Here is a 22,484-nt window from a genome sequence, read left to right on the forward strand (position 1 = left end):
GGCCGTACACCACTGGTGATCGTCGAGGGGACACTGAATAGTGCACGGTACATCCAAACCGTCATCGAACCCATCGTTCTACCATTCCTAGACCGGCAAGGGAACTTGCTGTTCCAACAGGACAATGCACGTCCGCATGTATCCTGTGCCACCCAAAGTGCTCTAGAAGGTGTAAGTCAACTACCCTGGCCAGCAAAATCTCCGGATCTGTCCCCCATTGAGCATGTTTGGGACTGGAGAAGCGTCGTCTCACGCGGTCTGCACGTCCAGCACGAACGCTGGTCCAACTGAGGCGCCAGGTGGAAATGGCATGGCAAGCCGTTCCACAAGACTGCATCCAGCATCTCTACGATCGTCTCCATGGGAGAATAGCAGCCTGCATTGCTGCGAAAGGTGGATATACACTGTACTAGTGCCGACATTGTGCATGCTCTGTTGCCTGTGTCTATGTGCCCGTGGTTCTGTCAATGTGATCATGTGATGTATCTGACCCCAGGAATGTGTCAATAAAGTTTCCCCTTCCTGGGACAATGAATTCACGGTGTTCTTATTTCAATTTCCAGGAGTGTACATGCAAAATTACCAAACAGCAGGTGACAAATAAAGAAAAAAAGTGCAGAAAGATGTGTACATTACCACAGATCAAATTGTGAAGCACAAAGAACACTATGTCAGCAGAAATACTACAGCTAGTAGTATTTTCTACTGTGGTGTGAAGAAACAGCAATTGATCATAATATGTAGTACAAAGCGTCGTAACTCCACAACTGAGCAGTCTGAGAATTATCATTTCGTAATCATGGAGCAGGACATAATAGAAGAACGGGTGATTTGCATCAGGTTTCTTCATTGTGCTGTTGAAAGAAGGATGATAAACTTTTATTGTGAATGAGCCTGTAGTGTTGATTACCAGTAAATTAATTTCTAACAATGAAACACAATTCAGAATAAGTCATACATGCATATGCAGGCCACTAAAATGTGTATTATAAATACCAGTGGACTTAATCATAATATATGTAACATGTGTTTAGCAGTACACTAGGTTTCTTTTTCTTCTCTCATTTCAATCAATTTCTCGAGAATTATTTCATATTCTATAAATTTGAATACTTTTTCAAACAAAATAGTCACACTTCCAATTTCTGTGTTAATGGAAATTATTGAATGAGAGTATAATTACCTACAGATGTCCTACATATATTAAAATACATGTATAAGTAAAAACAAAAAATAGAATTGATTTCATTGTCATGACACGGTAGATACTTAAATTCATAGATATGGCAGTTACAGATAGTTTTATCAAGATAACTGAAATATTTAAATTGTAACAACATGTCAGACAGACACAGAATATCATCAATAATATTATAACAAGAAGTGAATGACATATCATTATATAGAAAATTCCTATTCACATCTTTAAATTTGCTGCTGCAATCATTGACAGTGAAACAGAGGCAGTTTAGAGATTGTGAGGATGTAACAAGCTGAAAATCCACACATACACTGAAGATTTATGTGACTATTCATATCTCATTTCAAAGTTTGGATATGTTCTTCAGGTGTCATGATGGTGATCATTCAAAATGGAATAATGAAGAGTCAGCCACCCCCCTTTAAAGCAGGCAATTATGTCCCTTTAAAGCGGGCAATTTATTTATTTATCTGTTTATTCATTCAAACAAATTTTTCCACAATTCTGCTGCTGACATCCTTATCATTAACTATCAACAGTTCTTTGTAGTTGGAAGGTGCATCAGCAGCAAGTGACCCAGGTCTCATACCACAGGCAGAGAAAGTCCGCTTCTTTACTGTAGAAACCTAACTTCTGAATGGTTATATTGAAGCACAGCACTCACACCCTTGTTCTGTTCAGTTCCTGACACAGTAGGTAAGGGACGTCACATCCAACAGTAGGCCCTTCTTTTGGAACCATGTCCAAGCTCTCTAGCTCTGTCCTCCATTCTTCCAGCTGATAGTTCTAATAAACATCTACTAGCATCTACTATGATCCACACAATATGGAGGGAGATGGTTGGGGAAGTCTGCCTTCTGTCTTTGTCCTCCCCACACTTAATTCAATGTCTTTGTGCTTTGGAGTGGGTGCAATCCCAGTAATGAGTTTTGCTTCAGTCCTGAAAATGATTTCAGGCATCCCATCAAATTTACATTGAGTTGTTTACTATAGTGTCCACCTTCATCTCATGCACAGAAGTGCTCTATATTTGGAACAGCTTATTCACTGGCAGAGACACGCAGTACCACAACAGACATTTGCAGCAATCCTGGTCCAGCAATGCATTTCGTGACTGGCAGGGACATAATTATGTTTTTCCTTGAGCAGACAGCATTGATGTTGATGCTACGCTGCTTGAATGTCGGAGTGTGATCCTAGATAACTGGATTATTCCACCCCACTTCTCCGTTAGAGAAATGGAAATTGCAAACCTGGCTTTGGAGTTAGTCTGATTGTACAGGGAGAAAAAATTCAGAGCTTGCATCAATTTATTTGTGATCTCTGCAAAGCTGGAGCCTTGAACTGCCATGATGTATTGTCAGCGGGTCATATATGAATTTCCTGATGTGATGCGGCACATGCTGACCATGTACACACTGTGGCTCGCTAGCACCAAGACTCTTCCTAGTGGTAAATCATTATTGTGTATCCTCTACCTGTATTACTTTAACTGGAGACTGATATAGAATCTTCTGCTATAAAGGACTACGCCAACTGAGGATGTTAGATAGTGATCCTCATCATATCGAACAGGTTAATCAGTAGCTTCCTGTGCTTTCAGCTGTTATATTAGTGAAGGGTTCTCAAGTAATGTACAAAACTGTCTTCATTATGTTTTTTCATGTTTAGGATCTCGCAAGTACATGATTTTCCAGGTCAGAAATCTGTTTCCTGATTATCTAATTTCTCTTCCAGAATATTTGTGATTCTTTGGAGCATCTGTCCTTCATGGGCCTTAAAAGCATGCAAAGCAATAACACAGATTGGAAATGGTTTAGTTAATTTCATTCCTTTCTTTGTTTCTACAAAGTGACCACACTAATCCTTCTCCAAGCCTTTGGGGTGTGCAAGTAGGCAATGCACGTGTTGATCGTGTTTAGAAGCCATTTCAGAGTTATTGGCAAAAGTTCTTAATTTGTGCAATTATAAAAAACATTTCATTAATACTAACCACTCTGTTTGACTTGATGTTAGAAATGGCCAGCTCAAATTCAGCCACAATGAATTTGCAGTTTAAAAGGAAAAAGGTATATCCTGCAGCATAGTAATCTTTTATCATACTTTAACTCTTAAATGAATCCATATTTAAACTGTGATTGGAAATAAATCTCCATTCTGCCATTACAGATGTGACTGTGGAAGATAAACAGCTGTGTAACTCACATTTAGTCCCACAATATCTGTCCAGTTATAAACTTATGGCCATAATAGGTTGGTTGGTTGTTTTCGGGAAGGAGACCAGACAGCGTGGTCATCGGTCTCATTGGATTAGGGAAGGATGGGGAAGGAATTCGGCCGTGCCCTTTCAGAGGAACCATCCCGGCATTTGCCTGGAGTGATTTAGGGAAATCACGGAAAACCTAAATCAGGATGGCCGGACGCGGGATTGAACCATCGTCCTCCCGAATGCGAGTCCAGTGTCTAACCACTGCGCCACCTCGCTCGATATATGGCCATAATAGCTCTGGCTATTGGCTGTGTTTGGAGCTTCTATGATTTTTGTTAATGGAAGCTTGTATGCACATACCCTTGGTTATTGATATAACCGTAATTAAGTATGGTAGCACTGTTCTCTTTGATTCTTGTAGGTAGGCCCTTTCTTTGGCTCATTGGAATGAATATTTTATTGCACAAGAAACTTGACACTGTTTTGAAACATACTAACAAATTGTAACAATAATGTGGAAATTTCTGGATTGAATAAAACTTAAAACAAATGAAAGGCAAATACTCTCCTGCACTGGACTGATGTTTGGCGCACAGGCACATGACAGATAATGGTATTCATTAGCTTTTTTAGCTCTGGCTCTTTTTCGAGCAAAAGTACACACATGAGCATGCAGGCACCTGAATGTATGTTCCTGCAACTGTGACAAGACTGATTTTTCCAGACTGATTAATCAGTCATGCCGTGGCCACCAGTCTCTCTCTCTCTCTCTCTCTCTCTCTCTCTCTCTCTCTCTCTCTCTCTCTCTCATACTTCCTAAACTCCATAGAGATATTTTGCTATACCATATTTGACTTCCACCGCCAAGGACAAACGAAATGGCAGAGGAAATACTTTTTCAGAGTTTATGAGATCTCTTGCAGAATGAGTCTTTCACCTCTTCCATGGAATACATTGATGACAAAAGTCATGGGATACCTCATAATATTGTGTCGGACCTCCCTTCGCCCAGCATTGTGCGGCAACTAGATGTGGCACGGATTCGACAAGTTGTCGGAAGTTCCCTGCGGAAATATTGAGCTACGCTGCCTCCGTTTCTCGTTATGTCTCATAACTGTTTGATGGGATTCATGTTGGGCAATGTGGGTGGCCAAATCAGTTGCTGTAATTGTCCAGAATGTAAACACAGCCCACACCATTACGGAGCCACCACCAGTTTCACAGTGCCTTGTTGACACCTTGGGTCCATGGCGTTGTGGACTTTGCACCATACTCGAACCCTACCATCAGTTTTCACCAACTGAAATTGGGACTCATCTGATCAGGCCGTGGTTTTCCAGTTGTCTAGGGCCTAATCAGTACGGTCACAAGCCTAGGAAAGGCACTGCAGGAGATGATGTGCTGTTAGCAAAGGCACTTATGTTGGTCGTTTGCTGCTATAACCCATTAACGCCCAATTTTGCTGCACTGTCCTAACGGGTATATTCATTGTATGACCTACATCGATTTCTGCAGCTATTTCACATAGTGTTGTCTGTTAGCACTGACTAATCTACGTAAACACCGCTGCTCTCGGTTACTAAGCGAATGCTGTCAGCCACTGCATTGTTTGTGGTGAGAGTTAATGCCTGAATGTTGCCATTCTCAGCACAGTCTTGACACCATGCGTCTCTGAGTATTGAATTCCCAAGCAATTTCCAGTATGGAATGTCCCATGCATCTAGCTCCAACAGCCAATTCACATTCCCATTGTGTGGCTATAATCATTTCAGAAACTGTTTCACATTAATCACCTAAGTACAAATGACAGCTCTGGCAATGCACTGCTTTGTGTATGCAATCCTATCGCCATCTGTATATCTGCAAATTGCTATTCCATGACTTTTCTCACCTCAGTCTATATACTCTATTATGAAATACCCTGACATTAAAACTATATACTCTTGGCTGTGATTTGAACCTCGAGATCACCTTTCATAGGTAACAGTCTCACTTACAGAGACTCCAAGTACACTTCATCACCCAACCTGAAGTTTTAGTCTGATTTTAGCCCCATTAAGAGCATTACCACAAGAGCGCAGGTTGTGGTTCTAGTCCTGTGCTGGTACACAGTTGTCAGAGAAATTGAATGTCTGGTGCTTTAAACAAAACATTTGGAGGTAATATTCTGGTTTCATAAGATGTGGAAGATAACAAGTATTATTACATTAAATTAGACTTCTTTGCATCTGCTTTCCATGGTAACATTTTAAGATAATTTTTCATCTTGTATCTTCTCAATTTTCTTCACAGCTGTATGCCCAAAATCATCTATATACTCACTCTAGTATGAGACCCTTTAATTTTTTGACAAGTACCAAGGCAATGTTTGGTATGAGCCTGGTACACTACATGTACACTTTTGGTGGATTTGAAAAGGGAGCGTAATGAGAAGAGGAAGCAATTCTCACCTCACACAAGCTGTGTGGTGAGGAGGGAATAAGCTCCACCTTCTTTCAAGCAATGCAGATGACATACTTGTACTTTGTGGTTTATAGACTGTGTCTACAAAGACAGAAGTGACAACAAGGAGCTAATAAAGATTTGAATGTTTTGTTGAAGCCAAAATATATCAGTGGAATGAAACAGCATTCAACAGCAGTTACTACAGTGCTGCTGTCTACAGTATCTTTTGATTGTCCAAGGTTGGCAGTCACCAGGCACAAAGCACAAATGCCCCAAATTTTTCCAACTACTGCAAATTTAAAACTAAGTAATGATGTCAAAATAAGTACACATAGTACGTGCTGTGTGGACTTAGATATTTACATTCCACGTGGATTATCATAATGACAAAAAAATTAGGTGATTAATCGGATGTGTCATGTGGCAACTGTGGCAGTCTTGGGAATATTGTATTTTTTTACCTACCCGTGCACACTTAGATAAAACGTAGTAATGAATAGTATATGGCAAAAGATAGATTGCTACTCATCGTAGAGATGACACATTGAGTTGCCAACAGGCACAACTAAAAGACTCTTACATTCCAATCCAAGCTGCCAGAGACGGCGTTCATTTGTGCGCAAGAAGTGTGCTTGCTTTTGTGAATGAATGTATTGTGTGTTTCCTTTCCTCAAGAAGGCTTTGGCTGAAACCTAAATATGTAACAATTTTTTTGTTGTGCTTGTCTGCAATTCAACATGTCATCTTTACAGAAGTAGCAATCTATCCTTTTCCTTATATTGTTAATATTCCAACTCAAGAGTTTCCATTGTTTGACATAGAAATAAATCTTGCACCATGTAATCCATCATATCAGCTACTGTACAACAATTGATAAGCTTTACTACCTTAACAGCTGGCTGTTACCCCATTATTAATGTGGTATTAATGAAAGTGTTGAATAGCATTTCTGTTATTTTACGTATTCTGTTTTCTGTGTTGATCAAGTTGAGATAGTTTGGCTGAAGAATTCCCTTGAATCCAGCTCACACATGTGTAGTAGTGCTCTTCCAGCTTCCTCATTGCGATATTCTTATCCTTCTCTGTTATGGTTGTGACCTTTTAGAGGGAATTACTTTGTCACAAGACTGTCAATACTTTTACAGAACAGACATGTTCATTCCATTAAGGACCAGTGCACCAAACCTTTGTTGGTTTGTTACATGGTAGTGATTTTTAGCAGAAAGAAATTGTGAAACTTGACACTACAATTTTATGAAAGCCTTTAGATTTTCAGGTACTACTTATAAATTAGAAGTTATCATTCCCAATCAGAAATAAGGCCCTTCTCCCGTCCTCTTGCAAATAAGGGAGAAACACTGACTGGCAATAAAAGAAATTACATATACACTGTCCAGAAAAAGGAATCATATCTTATTTGAGTGAAAATCTTGTTTTCTTTAGGACTCGGTCATATATACAGTGGTATAATCTACACTGTTAAATGCTTTCAGTTTTTGTCAGCATGGTGCTCATCTTGTTCAGTTCACTCTTTATATGATGCAGACTATGTGATTACACCGTGTGACACTTCTTAACTTTTCATCTCCCTTCTGGATAAAATTATGGTTTTTCACTTGTCATGGCTATGGAGATAAAGGATTTGAAAATCAGAATTTCCCATCACATACTGTTTTACAAAAGTAAGGGTTTTATTATTTATGAAAAGTACATAATTTTGAAACCTTGCAAAGACAAATGTTTCACCCAAGGTTAAGTTTAAAAGGTCTTGTCTTGGTGAAAATGTTCCCCATGTACATTGCTTGTATCCCCCCAAGTTATGAAGGAAGAAGTCAAGATAGTATTCAAGGAAATGTAACGTTGGTGACACATGACAGTTCATACATTGGAAATATCTTATCATGTTAATCACAATATCTTTATAGTCATCATAGTCGTGATTTTCAAGAAAGTACATATACACTGAGTTGAATGCATTCCATGCATCTTTTCCACTCTCACTTAACAAGTTGGTGAAATCTGTATGTTGCAAAGATTTTTGTATTTTGGGAGCAATAAGTACTGGCTTTCTAACCTTTGCACAAACCTTTCCCTTCTCTGTCCAGTACTTTTTATCTTCATTAAGCCCTTTTTAATATGCAATGGAGGGAGATGTACATCTTCAAGGCTTATTACGGGCTCTTACAACAAAATCATTTTACCCGCAGTGTAGGCATTTTGCTTAGGCCACTCTTTCTGTATGTAATATTCTTTCTTGTTACAACTGTCTCACTCACACAGAAGTAACCTGGTTGTATAACAGTCAATAGCCCCTGTTACTTTCATATCTGCACACATTTTCCCGTTATACATATCACAGTGTAAGTAATGGACCAAATCCTGCATTGGTTTTACAAATTTCTTATTTGTTAATCAAGTACACAAGTACAATGGTACCTAGCATAGCGAGCATAATTCATTCCAGAATTGTACCCGTAGAGCAAAACACTCATTAAGCTAAACAATCAATCCCACATAAATTAATGTGAAATATGATAATGCCCATTCATGCAGAAAAAGTAGTAAAGGTTTTGTCTTATTCATGCAATTTATTCCAATAAAATTATACCTACAGCATTATTGTCAAATAAATTTGTAGCTCACATAGCCACTGCTTTATTGGGGTATGATTTTCGATGTACGATGCAACTGATTCCCATGCTTTCAGCATTTCTCTTACTGCACCAGAAGATAGCTGCCTTGCTGTTATCGCCTCCTCCTCCTCCTCCTCCTCTGAACTCCTCTCCACAACTTTCTGCTGTGAAATACACTGCAACTCCATAAGCCCTTCGGTGGTCATTTCTCGGCTATGATCCTCCACAAGTTTATTGATATCAATGTTATCCACTTCTAATCCTATGCTCTCGGCCAAAGACACAATGTCATTGAGTACAGGCTCCACAAGTTCCGACTCAAAAGCCTCAGAGTCACATTCAACAACACTCTCTGGACAAAGCTTCTTCCAAGCGGAAGTGAGAGTTCTCTTGGTATCCCTTTCCCACACCTTTTTGATCACCCTGACGCAGGCAACGATGTTGAAGTGATATTTCCAAAACTCTCTGAGACTAAGATTGGTAGCTTCAGTCAACTCAAAGCAATGCTCGAAGAGTGTTTTAGTGTAGAGCTCCTTAAAGCTAGAAATAATCTGCTGGTTAATAGACTGGAATAATGGAGTAAAGTTGGGAGGCAGAAATTGGATTTTGATGAATTGAAATTCCTCAAGGAGATCACTTCATTGATCCAATCACAAAAATGATCACGTGTCACCCAAGCCTTGTTGTTGGACCTCCACATCACATTTAACGCACACTTCAGATTTTACACTTGTTGAAGACTCCTTGAGTTTCTGAATGGTAAACAAGCAGCAGTTTAGTTTTAAAATCACTGCTTGCATTGGCACGGAATAGCAGTATGAGATGGTCTTCCATTGGCTTGTTACTGGACAGTGCAGTCTCCTCTGCTGTTGTAAAGGTATGCTTCAGCATCTTCCTCCAAAATAGACATATCTCATCACAATTAAAAACCTGTTGGGGCAGGTAACCCTCGGAATCTATGAGCATCTTGAAGTTGCTGATGAAGTTCTTTGCTGCCTTTGTGTCGGATCTGGCTGATTTGCCGTGCCTCCCAATGCTGTGGATGTCAGTTCTTCTCTTAAACTTTTCAAAACACCCATGGCTTCCCTTAGAAACGGCCGCTGATGATCTTGGCAGCTTCTTAATGAGGTTGGCAAAAATCATCATTGTCTTCTCTCAGACAATGATCTCCTTAACAGTATCACCTCACAATTGCTTTTCATTTATTCTTGTAAGGAGCAAACTTTCGACATTGTCCAGAATACAAAACCATTGTTTAGATACTCTTGTCGTGCATTTTGAAGCACCTATCTGCTTAACCTTGTCCTTGTTCTTGAGGGTAGTGCAAATAGACAATGTAGACCAATTGTAAATGCATGCTAAATCAGCAAGGCTCACACCATGTTCGTGTTTTTCAATGATTTTACATTTGATTTCAAAGGTCATTTTCTTTCTCTTATGGTCACCTGCTTGTGGCTTTATCTTTGGGGACATTTCTAAGAAGGTTATTAAAATTTGCACACAAAAAAAAAAAAAAAAAAAAAAAAAAGAAAAAAAAAAAGAAAAAAAAAAAAAAAAAAAAAAAAAAAAACCTGTGTGAACCCAAGTTTAGAAAAATGTGTGATCACATGCTGCACTAAGGTTAACAGAATGAGCGCTGAACACAGACTGAATGAGCGCTGAACCCAGGCTGAAGGAAAGGTGTTCATATTACTGATTGTTTCCCCCGCCAAGCATGAATGGCTGGTGATGTCACGCTAAATCATCATCATCACTCGTTATGCAAAACATCACTCATTATAGGAGTCACTTTTTCACAATTTGTTTTGATTGTTATTTGAATTGCGCATTATGGGAAATGGTCATTAAGTGAGGTTCCACTATATCTGACTGAAATTATGGAGGAGGACTGCCCTTGAACTTGTTTTGAAGGAATCAATGAAGAGTCTCCATTCGTCAGAATTGTGGACATGACACAGTTCTCCGAACTAATGATTGGTGTCACTATAATACACAAACTTTTGTAGGAAAAGACGGTGAGGTGGTTGATTGTGCTGGCAAATAATCCAAATCTGAACCCTGCTTTGCTGGTTGCTGCTGCTGTTGGAGAGCATCTCTATACTGTATAACACATTCTTGGACTTTTGCAGCAACAGTTCGGGATAAAAATTTGAGATTTCAACGATTTCCTACATTGTCTCAGTCAGTAGCAACTGACTGCTTAAACTGCTGCTGTGGTGGCTTTAAACTGACTGTTTAAACTGTTACTGTGGTGGCTTTATATAGCCCATACACAGCTTCTAATTGGTCAGTAATTATGCAGTGCTGTTACAGATAGAACACCTATGTCGTAAACATTGAAATGAATATCTCTGGGTCTTCTCTGCAAGGAGAGCTTGCTTATGTGAACTGCTAAGATTGTATCTGCTGCCACGGGTGACATTCTTCTCAAACATTCTTATTTCCACAGCCTCTTTAACCACAGATGTAGGAGTGTGCAACAGAACTTTTGTTTTGTCAAACAATATTTTTGTATCTGTTTGTGAGGCTGTCCACACCAATTGCAGATTTCTCCAGTCTTTGATTTGTAGCATGCCATTGATGTTGGCTCAGCTGTTGGAAACTGTACTGGCAGACTGACTGATGTAACTGCTTCCACAGTAACAAGAGAGGTTATAAATCCCAGGGATCCAGAGGCCAAGAATGTCCTTAACAGAGCACAGCATCACCTTTATCTTCTTAGGAGGTCAGAAACTAGATCTTAAAGATTGTCTACCCAGGACTCTACCTATTTTGCTGGATGTAGTGCCGCAGAAAGGAAGGATTGCAATCAGTGGCTCATCATGTGAACGTTCAAGATTTTCACATTTCCTTTTCTTGGGGAACGCTGTCTTCATACCACGTTACCTGTAGTCTCTCTTTGTACTTTAGATGCTAAGATGGAAATTAGTATGCTTTTGCTTGTGATACACTGAGTGGTTAAGCCGTCCGTATGACTTTGGTTGAACCAGAAACGGCAGCTTTCCCACTGTCTCTGTTTTGACACTGAACTGGATGTTTGAGTGCATACTGTTCATGTGTTCATGGAAGTGCTTCAAGAGCTTCTATGCCATGTGGCCAGATCAAAAATGTGTCGTCAACGTAACAATAAAATAAAGATGGGCAAAGGGGACCCAAATTTAACGCATATTCCTCAAAATGTTCTGTAAAAAAATTGTCCACTATTGGAGACAAGGGAAAACCCATAGCCATTCCATCTGTCATTTAATAAAATGTACTGCCATGCAAGAAGCAGGTGGTCTTCATAACGTGTCAGAACAACTTTATTGTTTCATGGGGAAAATGTAGTGCCAACAGTTTCGATGTGTCCTCCACAGGAACTTTTTTAAATAGTGAGACCACATCCAGGCTGACTAAAATATTACTTGGTCCAACTCTATAATCTGTTTAATTTTCTCAACGAATATATGAATTTTTGTTGTGATGTTCGTAATGGTCAACTATCGAAGTCATCAGCTTAATTGCATATTTGGCCAGCCTGTAGGTAGTAGAATCAATAGTGCTAACAATTGGCTTCAGTGGAATACTTTCCTTGTGACCCTAGGTAATCCGTACAGCCTAGGAGGTCTAGGAGCTTGGGCTCTTAGATTCTTGATGATATCCTGCTGTATGACACGACCTATGGGTTATGTGATATGAAGTCAGCATTCTGTAAGAAAAGGAAACATGAAAATGTTGAAGTACATGAATATGTTGAAGTTTAAATTGTGAGCCACTATTGAATTCCTTGCTTTCTGCAGCACTACATCCAGTAAAATAGGTGGAGTCTGGGGAAGACAAGATACAAGATAAAGGAAATCCTACACCCTCTTGAGCACAGTCTCAGCCTCAGGATCCTGGTCAATGGGGTCGGCGAGTGGCGACAGCGGGGGTGAGGGTACATTGTCCATCTGCTTCACCAGGGGTACCCTGGCGGCACGAGTGGGTGGCTGCGAAGACCGTGCGGTCCCGTGAGGCCGTGAGTCTGGAGGAAGAAAAGCAGCAGAATCGAGGGGCAAATAACATGCACAAATTTGGTTCTGGTAGTGACACTGCAAGCCATCGAGACCTGAAATCAAATACAAAGAAGAGCCAATGCATTCCTGGATTACACCTCTTTCCCAGCACCCACAGTTGCCATAAATCCTGAAAAGAAGAAGATCGCACGGCGCAAAATGATATTTGTGGACCGTTGGTGGCATCGGATGCTGCGGTGGGTGTAGCTAGTGTAGTAGCATCCAGTGGTGGCGGCCATGCAGAAGTTCTGCAGGTGATGGTCCATCTCGTGGATGAGAGCGACAGGAGGAAAGTGCATGTGAAACGTTCTGCTTCTCCGTTGGACTGAGGGCGAAATGGAGCACTTGTTAGATGATGAATGCCACTTCGTTCACAAAACTGTTCAAAAGCAATTGTAGTGAACTGTGGCCTGTTGTCCAAAATAAACTTCTGGCAAATCTTCTATGCAAAATATTGAGGACAACACTTGAATGGTGCTACGTGTTGTTGTAGAGTTCATAGGCACTGCGAATCAGAACTTGCTAAAAGAGTCTACCATTACGAGCAAACGAGTGTTCAAAAATGGTCCTGCAAAGTCAATGTGCATTTGTTGCTATGGCGATTGAGTCTTAGGCCAAGCCAAGATTGCCTGTGGTGGAGCGGATTGGTTTTCCACATTTGCACGACACTGTGACGTCATCTGTTCTATATGGGCATCCATACCCTGCCGAGTACAGTACTGTCACACTAATTGTTTTGTCGTCACACTAATTGTTTCGTGCTAATAATTCCCCAATGTCCTTAGTGGAGCAATCACAACACATCCTTTTGCAATACTTTGGGTATACGCACACACGATTGTCCACTCTCATTTTGAACTAAAATCACACCCTGTTGAACTGAAAGGTTTTACTGACATACTAAATATTGGCACACAACTGAGTTCTGGATACTGTTCAATGAATGAGGCCAAGACGTTCAAATAAGTGATGAAGAAGAAGAAGAAGACGATTACTTGTCTTCATCTTCTTCTTCATCACTTATTTGAACGTCTTGGCCTCATTCATTGAACAGTATTGTGCATCAATTTGGTAACAAGATGCAACAGATGCATCAAAATCAGATTCTGGGCCAATCCGAAGGCTAGATAGTATGTTTGCATTGGCATGCTTTGCCACAGGTCTGTACACAATTACATACTGATACTGCAAAAGCAACAAAGCCCATTTTTGCAATTTTTGAGCAGTGCTTGTAAGAACCGGCTTTGACGGATGAAACAAGGACTGCAAAGGCTTGTCACTAAATAGAACTCGTGACCATACTAATAGTGATGGAATTTTGTCACACCATACACGATAGTGAGAGCTTCTTTTTCAATTTGAGAATAATTGCACTGAGTTTGAGTTAACAACATTGAGGCATAAACAACAGGTCTGCCGTGTGCACCAATTCTGTGCAAAAGTACAGTGCGATGGAAGATGCGTCGACTTGCAAGACTACAGGCTCGGCAGGGTCAAAATGCATTAAACATCTGTGACTAAGCAAAGCATTTCTGAGAATGAGATTTTCAATCTGCTGCGGAGTGTGTGCTGCAGAGTGAAAAATCTCATTCTGGAAACATCCCCCAGGCTGTGGCTAAGCCATGCCTCTGCAATATCCTTTCTTTCAGGAGAGCTTCTGTAAAGTTTGGAAGGTAGGAGACGAGGTACTAGCAGAAATAAAGCTGTGAGGATGGGACATGAGTCGTGCTTGGGTAGCTCAGATAGTAGAGCACTTGCCTGTGAAAGCCATAGATCCCGAGTTCAAGTCTCCATCTGGCACACAGTTTTAATCTGCCAGGCAGTTTCAAAGCGTTTCTGAGTTTCTGAAAGGCGTCTCGACAGTCTTTAGTCCACACAATAGATACATTTTTGCAACGCAAGCAATGCAATGGAGCCACGATCTGAGGGGCGTTCAGTAAGAAACGAATGTAATATGTCATCTTGCCTAGTACTGACTACAGTTCAGACACATTGCAAGGAACAGGCAGATCATGGATTGCAAGCAAGTGAGATTGGAGGGGTGCACACCCTATCTGTTTATCACATTACCTAAGTACTGCAGTTCAAAGTCACGCTTTTCAAGACAGTACTTGAGTACTGCTTCTGACAATACTTGAGTACTGCTTCTGACAACACTTGGAAAAGAGTAACTGACAATTTGTTCCTCTGGTGTATGGCCTCAGATGACAATATTGTCAAAGTATTTTGCACAAATAGGCACTTTTGTAGTCAGCTGTTCCAAGTAACGTTGAAAAAATGCACGTGCGGAAGCACTGTCGAAGGGCAAACACAAATACTTGAACGTCTTAAGTGTGTATCTAAAACAAACACTTTCTGTGATTCTTCATTCAATGGAATTTGCAAGTTGGCATCACACAAATCTATCTTAGAAAAGTAATGTCCTGCACAAAGCTTGTCCATGGGTTCCTCAGGGCAAGGTAACAGATAAGTGTCAACTACTGTCTGTGGGTTGACTGTCAACACGAATGTGAACAGAAGGCTTAGGCAACAAAACAAGAGGACTTGCCTATTGACTAGTTTGAATGGGAACAATTACACCATTATCTTGCAATTCTTTCAATTCACTGGCTACTTTGTCTCTTAAAGCAACTGGAACAGGGCGGGCTCAGAAAAACTTAGACTGTGCATTGTCTTTCAATGTAACATGTGCTACAAAGTTATTAGCTTTTCCCATGCCTTCTGAAAATAGTTCAGGAAATTCTTAAAGCAAGCTAGCGACATTGTCTTTTGGCACCAATGTAGAGACTGATAGTACATTGTTGTGGATGCTCAAGCCAAACAAATCAAAGGCATCTAAACTGAAAATGTTCTCATTGACTTTTGATTTCAACACTGAGGCACCTATGTCTAACTGGAAATTCACACAATGGATGGCCAGCAATTTGTAACGAGACAAATAGTTCTTTTGAACGTCATTGCACAGCACTAGCGCAAGAAGGAGGCACAACCTTAATCTTACTCTGGTCAGAACCTGTTGAAGGCTTAGAAAACACAACATTCACTGCATGTACATGAGCCTGTTTTTTCTGAGAGCGGGCAAAATTGGCATTTTTGTGCCGTTGAAAATAAATTGCTTTGACACGGTCTTGTCTTCCAAATGTGGAACATGCTGCATTATGAGATAGGCAATCTTGTCTTTTATGACAAGCAAAATATCTAGTGCAAGACTTAACTAAATTCACAGGCTTGTTTACATGTCTATGTGGCTGTCGGTGCGGCTATGTACACGCTCGTCATTGTGGCTGCTTGGGGTTGTCGTGAGCAAGGGGCGACTCAGCCTGACAAATCAGGGTCTGGTCAAATGTACTGACCGCTATGGCACTCAAATCATATTGTTCTAAGATTTGCAATACTTGAGGAAGTGGTGGATTAGAGTACTTTAGGCTCTGTTTCCATATTCTACTACCGGGGACACTGAATGTCATTGCATCCCTAATCATTAAACCACTGTAAAACTTGCCACAATTACACATAAATTTACACTTCCTAGTCATCCCTGTTAATTCCATGTACCACAGACAGTACATCTGTTATCTGGCTGCAGCTACTTAAACTTGCCAGTCATAGTATTTGGTTAATTCAGTGATTACTTGCTCATAACTGAGTTCGTTGGGAGATGCAGTTCGGAATAGCTTTTGTACTAACCTAAACACTGGGGAGCCCACAGTCAAAAAGAGTATTGTAGCTTTACATTACCTTCAACACGATTAACTTGACAGTGTGCTTGGAACTGTGTCAGGTATTCAAACCCTTCTTCTGTGTTGTTAAACTGCCGGAATAGTGGTATGCTGGTCAGCGGCACTTGTTGGGCTTGTTCCGTCTGTCTATTGGGCGGCTGATGCACCTTGTGCAGCCAGTAGTTGTTGAACCATAATTAGTAGGGCAGCAGTTTGTTGGGTCTGAAACTGAAAAGCTTGTGTTAGATCCATTACACTGGCCGTCTGCAGCTGAGGCGTGGGGTAGACGGTAGAGGGGGCAGGGAGCCATGGTTTATGCAAGTATGTTATAGCAGAAACAGCAAGCAAAGCATCTGGAAAGAGAAATTTGATTAGTTCTGCAACTGCCCTTCTGGAATACATGCAAGAACACAACGATTAGCAATGAAAAATGAACACCCCTACAAGGTAAAACACAAGAGAAGCAAGCAAAATCTGCACTGAATTATACTCGTTGCCAGTTTTTTTGTTGTCTCATTGTCACTGCAGGCTTCTACCATGGGAAGCAAGGAGAGGATATTGGTTGGTGGCCAGTATCCTCTTTCTATAACACAACTGCACACATATATTAACAGGGTTCTTTATTCATAAGAATAAAAAAGCTACTTAACTTAAACTAGTTGTTGCGGTACAAGCTCTTCCATAATAGTCCACATTAGCCTCACTACTGGTGCAGTACATGCCTACGCTTTTGCTCACGCTACCCATGTTGAGCAGCACTCCTTGCCGGCTGGCTGCAGTATTTTTACGGGCACTTTGCCTTTGGTTTTATGCGACGATGCCTCCATGGCTGACGATGTTTTAAATTTTATCCGTGGTAGTTCTTTTTATGGTTCCATTTAGGGAGGTCCTGCACCTTTCCCTTTCTGTGTCTTTTGTCCTCGCGTCTCTCAATATTTGTTGCTGTTTTGGTGTGTCGTCGGATGGTTGACTCTTTCCCTTTTTTTTGTTCTCATGGTCAGTCAACCAGTCTCCGGCCATCTTCTTTTCTTCTCTTTTTTTCTGTCTGGTGTTCATCTGTACTCTTCGTGTCTGTAGTGTTCGTTGCTGCATTTGTGTTCTTTTAGCGCCTGGGGGGCGTCTCCTCCCCCCTTTGCTTTTTACCTCCTCCGCAACTTTTCGGCTCGCCTGTTTTTGGAATGGGGGACTGATGACCTTCGCTGTTTAGTCCCCCTTAAACATCCCAACAACCACCACCACCACTGGTGCAGTACAAGCCCTGCTATGTACACCACCTGGTCGCTAGGTACTGACTGATTCCAAGCTAGAGGCTGAGCTAACTGCAACTATGACTCCCATTGGGCTGTGACTGATGACTCTACTTGTTGACTCACTGAGTGTTGGTGCCAGCTTACGCCAGCACAGACTAAGACGTTTTGTACATAATGTTCTGATAGAGTATACCCATATATCGTAATATGCACAACACACAGTATAATAATAACTGCCAGTACAGTGTAGCACCAACACTCTATCTTCAAATTTTCATGCAAACTTGCCAGGTGGCAGCACAAGACAGAATTGTGACTTCTGTTTAGGATAGCTAACACTAGCTGTACAAACGCAGAGATCAAAATACGTATAGAAAAGAATGTTTCCCTGTTGAGGTGAACTGAAGCTTATACCCATAATAGGGGAAAATTGATACCCAAAAGAAACTGTATTTGATGGAGAAAAACTAAAGACAAATCTGAATTCAGTGTCTGAAAATTAGTCATAATCACCTATTCTCATGCAGAGGCAAAAAATGTGTTGTGTAGTATAATCAAGATATTTTCCATGCCGTCATAACACCCGTGACCTGTTTTCTGTAGCATTAAAAAATCCATTTGTTTTTAATTATATCGATAAAATAATAATATGTTTGTCTTAAAAGTTTTATTTTATTCCACGACAGAACCCTACAATTGTACATTGAACTGAATGTCCATTAATAACTAGTGTATTTCAGTAAAGATCTGAAATGATGAACATCCCCCTCTTTTTTAGTTAAATATTTTTGTAAATAATGTGAAGACAGTTAAAAGTATCAAAGACCTCTTTGCGACATGACATCGCATTGTGTGCGTTAAAAGTACTTCCAAAATTTTGGATTTAAAAGTAAGGAAAATTTCTTCTGGAAGAGTTCCTTGCCCTCCTGAACAGCCCTTCATGCATCAAAAAATAAACTTGAATATTATTATTCTGTTTTTGTGAGCTGCGGTGTAGAGAGAAACTGCTCCAGAAATGTAACATAGAATTAGGTTAGTTGTTTGCTTTTTCAAGTAGAATTATTTGATCCACATTTGATTTACAAAACACATGATGGTAAACCTGTATCACTATTGGGTGGTGAGTGTCGCTGCATTACTGCGTAGCAACCGAAATTTATTTTCTTGAGGAATGAGAAATTGAAGTATAGCAGTGTTTGTTAAATATTAGTAACTACTATGCAGATGACTGCTGGCTTTGTACTGTTCACAGTGGCTAGATAGATCCACTTTCTGTCTAACCCAAAACTGGTGTCAGTTAGTCCGTAAGAAACTTGATATGTGACTATGTTGCCATCTTTGATAGTTACTGCACAAGTGGAAAACTGCTGATTATTCATGTAACTAATGAACATTTATCTTTAAAATCAGCCAGGAATTAGATTATTAATTCAGTGAATTCCATCAACTTCACTGCTCAAAACGTCAAGGTATTCTATACAGAATACCTAATCATTTGACTATCCATTTTTGTTCTTTTATTTAGGGACTTTTTCTGCAATGTTTCAAGAGTTCATACTTTAGTTTGTGTGTATGTATAAATTAAATTAAATACTTGTGAATTGGAAATTTTTATTAAAATCCTGAAAATTTTTATCACTGTACATCTAACAAATAGATGATATCATGAAGGAAACATCTCGATTTTTAGCACCGTTGATTCATAATTATTATTTCAGGTATGAAACAGTTATAGTACCAAGAGAAGAAGGCAAAGTTTTTTATGATACAAATCCAAAAAAGCAGAAGAAGACAAAAGGTGTTTATAAACTTCCACCACAAATGAAGGCAGGCAGGCCATTAAGAACATCACAACTGTTTTTGCAAGATAACAACAGTTCATTCACCAGCATATATCTTCAGAGATTTGAAGTAATTAAAGAAATGGCCTGTAAAAGGAAACCAATTCAAAAGCCACAGATTACCCCTGGTGTGAAGAATCAGAGACCTCCTCCTATCTTCTTAGAAAATGGTATTGATTACGATGAACCGATAACACCTGGAGATGCAGCATCAAGAAGATTAGAAAGAATTGCCAGGGACAAAACAAAGACATTGGTATGGGCTCCTTCCTACTCAGTCATATTTTGTTTCTCCTGTGCTTTTGAATTCTTCAGAGTGAATTTGTGAAACATATATTGGCTAGTTTGAACTGTATCATAAATCTTCTACATATTTGAGGTGCAGCATAATATGAAGCTAAATAGATGAGCTGTCATTTATGAGTTTCTTTGAGATGCTTTGTCTGTGTGTGAGAAGTTGGCTTGTATTGCCAATGTGCCATAGGGTTTTTAGTCTTAAGTGAGAAATCTAAAATTTTATATAAAAACTAAATTTTTAAACACGTTATTAAAGTTGGCGACTTTTTAAGTACTTAAAGATTTTAAAATAGAATTTATATTCATTTTAGAACATGTGACTTTCCCTCATTACATTTAAATGCAGTCCATTGGTAGAGGTCTGCACAGATGCAGATGTCTGCATATATAACCACAGATATCCACAGTAATAACTATTTTGCAGGTATTTAAGTAAAAATTGCAATAATAATTACTTTCTGTTTAAGAGTAAATTGCAGTGGCTTGGCAAACCAGTGTGAGAACATTTCTCCTCAAAACCAACTTATAATTTGGCACCCCTCCATAATTTGGCACCCCTCTCACCCCCCCTCCCCCTCCTTTTTCCCTCACCCAATTTCACCCTGTCAGTTTTCGCTCCTAATTGTGATACACACTGTATACAAATCTTGCAGCACTCCTCTCATCTAGGCACTCCAAGTACACTGTGATAAGCCCTGCACAGCAATCTTACAGTTGTGGAGCCACTGGTGCCCCTCTCAGCTTGGTGCCCCAAGTAGCAGCTGGTGTCACTTGGGCCCTAAACCTTCTTTATGTCCTGTACAAAGCAGATACGTTGTTGACGACTGCTAGGGCTGAAGGTGGCGCCGTGCCCTTCTTCTTGCTTCTTGGTTTTCCACAGACTTACATGTTTGTCTCATTTCTATCACACCAGCAGCTGCCTTACATCTGAGTCATTCCTGTATTACTTTTAGTAAGTTACTCTTGCTTCACTTTTACTAACAGATGTCACTTATTTAGTTACTGAAAGCTGCAACAAAACTACCGGAGGACTTTTCCAGGCTATCCACCCATTGGAACCTTAGCTTAATGGACTGACTGCTGTTTGTGTATCACGTGCAACATAAATAATGTTTGACATAAAATCAGTGAATCTATCAACATTGCTCTTAATATATTTACTAGTACATGCAGTGTGCAGTACACTGAGAAATGTAATTCACTGTTATGGTAAACTAACATACATTTGATAAATGAAGCATTTGACTAACTTGAAATACACGGTGTGGCTACAAAATAACATGACTATCACTGTAAAACATTTTATTGCAAGAACATATTTATTAAATTACTGTCATCCTGAATATACTCTAACACTCCATGTGAATTTTCCATTGATGGAAACAGTGCTGCAAATATTCCTCTGTGAGCTCCTTGATCATGCTTCTTACCATTTGTTCTTTCACTGCTTCAATGGACGGAAATCTTGCTTCTTTTAATGCAGACTTTGGAGGATAAAAGTCATATTGTACTAGGTCATACAAATAAGCTAGGTGGTCCAACACTGGGATGCTGTACTTCACTAGAAACCTCTTAACAGACACTGTGGTATGAGCTGGTATGTTGTCTTCTAACAGAATCCATGACTTGTAATTTCACAATTCAGGTCTTTTATTATTATTACTATTATTATTTTCTTATGGAGTAAGAACCTGAAGGTAGTAATATTGATTAATAGTTTGACCTTCAGGAACGCAGTGAAGATACACAAATCCAAGAATATTGGGGGGGGGGGGGGGGGGGGGCGGATCATCGTTACTTTGAATCTTGATTTGCTCATTCGAGCTTTTTTTTCTCTCTCAGGTAAATTGGGCCCTTCCAATGCATGGATTGGTGCTCATTTTGTGGATCATAAATGGAAAAAAAGGTTCTTCATGTGTTATCACTCTTTCAAAGAAATTAGTGTCTTTTTCAATGGTACTCGAAGCCTCAGTACAACCATTTTCACATACTTCCTTTTGTTCAATCGTGAGAATTTTTGACACCAGTTTCACACATACTTTCCTCCTGTTATGTAAAATTTGCGCTCTTTGTCAATTCCTATAGTTTTAACAATTGATCAAATACTCAACCAATGGTCACATTGAATCATGTTACCTACTTTTTCAATTTTTCATCTGTTTTTTATGTTGAAGGGTGTCCCAGGCGTGAGTCATCTTTGGCATATTCTTGGTCAGCTCGGAAATGCTTGAAGCGCTCTGAAACTTGTGTACATGATAAACAATCTTTGCCATACAAGTCTTTTAGTAACAGATAGGTTTCAGTAGCATCTTTTCCAACTTTCAGGGAAACTTCACAACAATTTGTTGCTCTATTGTTACACTTGTCATATTTCCAGTAGAAAAAATAAAAGCTCTTACACAAACTATGACCACAGCCACACTGATTTGTCTACAGATACCAGAGATGCTACTTTCCGCTAGAAGGCTCCACAGTCATTTGTCATTCATTTTTGGCATACACGGAATTACTCTGTGACAACAACAGTCCCATTATTTTATAGCCACACCTTTATAGCCACACCTTGTAGTATGCAGTAACTGAAGAGAATATGTAACATGACTTCATGTGTCTTCTCAGTGTCATGGAAATGTTCTGCAGAAAATTTCGTGAAATCCATTTCATTAATTATGGCAAACAGTTGCAACATAAGGAATGTATCAAAATTGTGACAGGACGTTTTGTATTGAAGTGCGAACATGATCAGCCTCTACAACCAGTGGATTGTAAATAATGAGGCTCAACTTTAGCACAGGCAGATTTAAGCCAACCTCAATCCTGTCATCACAGTCTGGTGTACTGAATGGGATAAATTG

General features: G+C 39.8%; 1 protein-coding gene across 4 annotated transcripts in view; it reads left to right on the forward strand.

Annotated features, from left to right (window-relative positions):
- Positions 1 to 22,484, forward strand: part of LOC124802186 (helicase domino) — a 436,722-nt gene that overhangs the window by 304,552 nt on the left and 109,686 nt on the right. For all 4 annotated transcript variants that reach the window (XM_047263133.1, XM_047263131.1, XM_047263130.1 and 1 more), the window contains one exon: positions 19,210 to 19,588. In XM_047263133.1, the coding sequence (XP_047119089.1) occupies positions 19,210 to 19,588 (379 nt within the window). The remainder of the gene's footprint in view (positions 1 to 19,209; positions 19,589 to 22,484) is intronic.

This window comes from Schistocerca piceifrons, chromosome 1, assembly GCF_021461385.2.
Source record: "Schistocerca piceifrons isolate TAMUIC-IGC-003096 chromosome 1, iqSchPice1.1, whole genome shotgun sequence".
NCBI classification, from domain to species: domain Eukaryota; kingdom Metazoa; phylum Arthropoda; class Insecta; order Orthoptera; family Acrididae; genus Schistocerca; species Schistocerca piceifrons.